The 5389-nt window shown below is 34.5% G+C and overlaps 1 protein-coding gene across 3 annotated transcripts in view; it reads right to left on the reverse strand.

The window, feature by feature from the left end:
* Positions 1 to 5389, reverse strand: part of LOC111085290 — a 61711-nt gene that overhangs the window by 14612 nt on the left and 41710 nt on the right. For 2 of the 3 annotated variants that reach the window (XM_022383157.1, XM_022383158.1), the window contains exon 3: positions 1020 to 1273. In XM_022383157.1, coding sequence (XP_022238865.1) covers positions 1020 to 1273 — 254 coding nt within the window. The remainder of the gene's footprint in view (positions 1 to 1019; positions 1274 to 5389) is intronic. The other variant, XM_022383159.1, reaches the window with a different exon arrangement.

Consider the following 5389-nt stretch of genomic DNA (forward strand, 5'->3'; position numbering starts at 1 on the left):
TTCCCAGATCTTTCTAGAACTCATTACGTGTTACCAGAGTCACGTGACTTCCGCTGTCGTAACAGTATTTTATGTTAAAGGAAGATTGAGGATATATTATGTTATAGTATGATATTTTTTAAATTCCGGATCGAATGACACGATATCTATAGATGTGTTTTAAGACAATGTTTTATTAAGATAGCTGGCTGATATGACAGCAGATGTTTGGTTTTTACGTATATAGTTGTTGTGTGAGATAAAATTCTCCGTTTTTCATGTTGAGACATGTTACTTAAGGTTGCAAGTTCTTTTGTCAAAATAATAATAATAATAGTTTATTCGAATGTCTTTATAGAAGATGGAGTTCCAGAAAAGCATCGAAAATCTCATCTTTTATATTTATTTATCACTTACATGAGTTACATGAGCAATATAAGGTGTATGAGTTGCGTAAGCTATATAAGATGCACGAGTTATGTAAACTATATAAGGTGCACGAGTTACGTGACCTGTATAATGTGTATGAGTTACGTGAGCTATATAAGATGCACGAGTTACGTAAACTATATAAGGTGCACGAGTTACGTGAGCTGTATAAGGTGCACGAGTTACGTGAGCTATATAAGGTGCACGAGTTACGTGAGTTATATAAGGTGCATAAGTTACATGAGTTATATAAGGTGTATGAGTTACCTGAATTATATAAATTACACAAGATACGTGATATATATAAGATGCACGAGTTACGTGAGTTATATAAGGTGCATAAGTTACCCGAGCTATACAAGTTACACGAGTTACATAAGGTGCATGAGTTACGTGAGCTATATAAGATGCACGAGTTACGTGAGTTATATAAGGTGCATGAGTTACGTGAGCTACATAAGGTGCATGAGTTATGTAGTTATGTACAAACAACACTAAGAGAAATCTCTAGTAAAGAAGGCTATATTAGAGAAACATCACAAATAACTCAGTGGTTTAGTGATAGCTGATCACAAAATTATTTAAAATGGATATGATCGTTTTGACCTGACCTTGTTCTCCGTGATGAGACGAAACATGAAGTGTCCAGGACGATGAATCAGTCCACATGGAACGTTCCACTTTCCATAGGTAGAATACTGAGGAACAATATGTCTCGCTAATTCTTTCGGCCCATCTTTTATATCTTGCAGGAGCTGTATGAAGAGGGCGTTGCTACTGTTGTATGGAAGTTTGTAAGTTAATAGCAAATCTCCAGAAAGTGCCACATATTTATCTGATGTATATAATCCGTATCCTGTGACACCTGCAACCAAAGATTCTGTGATACTGGTGGCGTAAGAACAACATAACTTGCTTTATACATAGTATTTTCTAAATAGACTGGTTTCCTTATATATAATAATGGTACATATCACCGTATTTTCTAAATAAACTGGCTTCGTTATATATAATAATAGTACATATCACCGTATTGTCTAAATAGCCTGGTTTCCTTATATATATAATAATGGTACATATCACCGTATTTTCTAAATAGACTGGATTCGTTATGTATAAAAGATATTTCCAACTTCGCCAGTATACATAAACTTAACACCGGCAGACGATAGCCCTAAAATCAAAATTCAAATACTAAACTAACTCATTCATATGACAACCCTAAATCCAAAACAGATTGTAACCTTCGCCTTTGGGTAGTGGGTTTATAGAATATCTGGGTGGGAAATTCCAAAACATTGAATCGGTCACACCTAACATAACAAGTAAGGAAAATACTTTTCAAAAAAGGAAGGAAATGGAGGGATGGCTAATATCAATCTTTCAAAAACAATGCAAACAAGATAGTAAGGATGGCATTTGCATTATCCCTACATAATACCATAAGTACACAGTGTAGTAGAATGTTAAGAGACAAAAATAGGATACATTAAACTCAATTGTGATTGAATAGTTATATATACTAGCAGAAATATCCGCCCTTCGGGCATTTATGAATGCTTGTTTCAGCGGAAGGCTATTGGGCCTGAGGCCTTTTCTGGAATTGTCTGACAGCTCTACAACAATGTACTCGGACTTGAGAAAAAGGATTTTATTGACATTTTAGTTTACAAATGAGTTATCGTCACAGCATTACATCACAGAGTAGATTTTATTAAATTATTTCTTTGTAGACAAAGTTATCAATGAAAGTACCTTGCTTTTCTGTTGCAACATTCATGAGATTTTATTTAAAAAAACAAATAATTTTTTTAAGTTTGTTTTTTGATTGTTTTATATTTGAAACTTACTCCTTTTTGTTTGTAATTTTTACTGGTTAAATCTGAAACATCATTTCTGTGGAAATTTCAATTGTTTTATTTATTGCTCAGCTATAAAAATATTACCCAGTTATGATTGGTGATGATCGGTGCGGTAGTTTCCGAAATCCGAGTTTTGGACGTATGCATCGCAAGCTCCATTATAATAAGATTGCTATATGTGAATTTTTGCCTGTGCTATAATGCACTGATGATGTAAATGCCATCCTTACTATCTTGTTTGCATCGTTTTTGAAGGATTGATATTTGCCATCCCTACATTTACTTCCTTTTATGAAAAGTTTTTTTTCTTTACTTGTTTTTTAATGCAGTGTTTCAATAGACATAGGAAGGTTGTATTTATATCTAAGTTCTAAATACAATGACGTTCTAAATGTAACATTGATTGTCTATCTATTACAGGTTGGTAATTCCTGTTTCACCCTGTATGTAAACTTTTAAAGAAACACCAACTTTCAGTAAGAAAGCTAACTTCAAGGGGTGATGATAACATCGTTTACACTAGAATTATGATTACTTAAATTATTACTAGTTATTAATAATACTTATAGAAACGGATACTCCGTTTGAAACTACGTTATCTCAGTGAAATTGGTTTACAGAATTATTTTGGTTTTTGAGTTATCAAGTATTAAAAAAAGAAGAACAAGAAATTCAAACTCTTTGCTGTGATATTTACAGACATTTCCAGAACTTGTGACTCAGTCATTAGATAGATAATGTTATAAAAGAAAACACTGTTTAGTATTGTAAAGTTCTGATGACCTATTGAGGAGATATTTAAAATATCATTTAGATGAACAATCCGAGCCACCCCTACATAGGCAGTGCTGCCACCTGCCTAATACTGCTAAAACAATGCCTTAGCCGTCTGACACAAATTTTCGACAATGTTTAATAAATTAGTATCTAACACTCAATGCGGCCACATGCGGTATACGCCATCTATAATGTCTGTGCAGCGTGCTTTCCTTAAATTTGGGTACTTTAGAAAGGCTGGAACCATTTTTTCTGTATGTGAATCTACAACCTAGACAATTGCTGACAATTGCTTTACTCAATCTACAAATGATGGCTAAATATTGGCTACTTTATCAGTCTTCCTGTAGTTGTTTCGTCCCTTTGTGTGGGATTGTTCATGAAGGAGTATTATGATCAATGTGGGATTTATTGTGCGTAATGGGAACGGAATATATCTTTACACAGATGCTCATAGGTAATCGATATCGCTGTGAGTTTACTGCAGGTGATTTTTGGCACTTTTTTTACAATTCCAACAGGTCATTATTGTGTGATTTAATCGTTTCAAAATACTTTGCTACTAAGTTACCAACAACAATGAATTATTTTATACACTGATCCGGTATTATAATTATTATATATATACTTAACTTTTCCACATTTCTATAAACCTAAAATCTTTTCTCTTTCACACGGGTTTGTTCCACATTACATATTTACATATCTGATATGTAGCTGCATTTGAGTTTCATTGCAGAATACAAGGGGTGTCCAGATACTTTTGGAAGAGCTGTGTAATAACAAATCTTAAATAATTACCCATGACATCTAATATTCACCCACGTTAGGTCATCTTTGTACTTGGTGAAGTAAAAACTTGGAAGCTATTATTGTAGTAACTCCCATCCAACAAGGTCATATTGGCGAATAAAAATAAGGAAGGTATTGTTGAAGTAACGTATAAACATACGAAACTTTTACTGTAATAATGTTTAAACAGCTTTGTATAAAATTTTACAATATTATTAGTTAAATTTAACATTTTGGATTTACAATTAAAGTTAACAAGTGATATATTTCTAAGATATATTTAAGTTTTTACTTAAATTGGAGATTTATATTAGAAACAGATAACTGTTATTTTTGTAACTGCGAACCTACAATTGTGTTTGTAAAGAGAAAGGGATATTGTTAGTAATGGTGGACTTTGACAGATTCATGTTAAATAATATAAGTAGTTACTTCAGATCGTACAAATGATGTTCGAATATAAGTTTGTTATTTATTATAATTTCAATATTCAGGTTTTATCAGAGTAATAACGAAACTGAATTCGTAACGGTCTCAGATACCTTAAAATTTAACATTATAATGACGATAATAATGTTTCTCTAAACTTTAAGCTCTTATTCTACCGTGTTAACATATTGTTACGACAGCGGAGGTCACGCGACCCTGGGAGCATGCGCGCTGGAGTTTCTAGAAGGATCATGACTTATCCAGGAACCTCGCGAATGTCCGAGTGTTTGCCAGGTGCCCTCTTTTTTAGTATATAACCCCGGCAAATAAAGCCCTAGTAATCGACACCTCCCCCGATCTCTACCTACCTGACGAACCTGTCTGTGCCTTCCGCTCACTCACCAACGACACCGAGGACTCCACGCCTCCACCACCTGCCTGGATCCAGAAACTGAGCCACTTTAAAACCATGGCGAACACCGGAAGACTCTACAACAGATTCAATAACTAATCCACCCCCAGCACCAGACTTCACTTTGCCTTCCATACTTACTTCTTCTCGCTAATAGGGCACTGGTAACGAAAAATCGTTACCAGTGAAAGTGGGTTTTCTCGGGGTACTCCCGTTTCCCCCACATTAAATTCTCGGCATAGTATTTTTAGATCCCCGCCGCCCTGATGGACCATTTGTCTGATATCGGCCGTTTAGTTTACTTTGCTCCTCACTTTTTATTGTCTACAGTTACTCTCCCGATTACCTTTTTAAAGTTACATACCTCGTCTGCATTAATTTCCTATTTTCTCATGTTAAACCCATATTCCTAGACCACGAGCTGGGTGAAGGAGAATTGTTTAACCTTCGAGCACCCTTGATTAATAATAATTTCTTCGGAAATAATTATTTTTAAATCTAAATAACTGCCAGGAAAAACGAACGAACCAGCAAGAGAGTGATATGCAGATAGATTGAAGATAGAGATAATCGAGTCAAGCGAACAGTAGGCACCGGAAGTAAAGTGTGTGAATCACTGTGATTTATAGCGTGTGTTATAAAGGTTGTTAAGTTTAAAGTGACTGTAGAAATTCTGTGTATTACAAAGTTGTATCGAGAAAGAATAAAC

The sequence above is a fragment of the Limulus polyphemus genome, unplaced genomic scaffold, assembly GCF_000517525.1.
Source record: "Limulus polyphemus unplaced genomic scaffold, Limulus_polyphemus-2.1.2 Scaffold314, whole genome shotgun sequence".
NCBI lineage: Eukaryota > Metazoa > Arthropoda > Merostomata > Xiphosura > Limulidae > Limulus > Limulus polyphemus.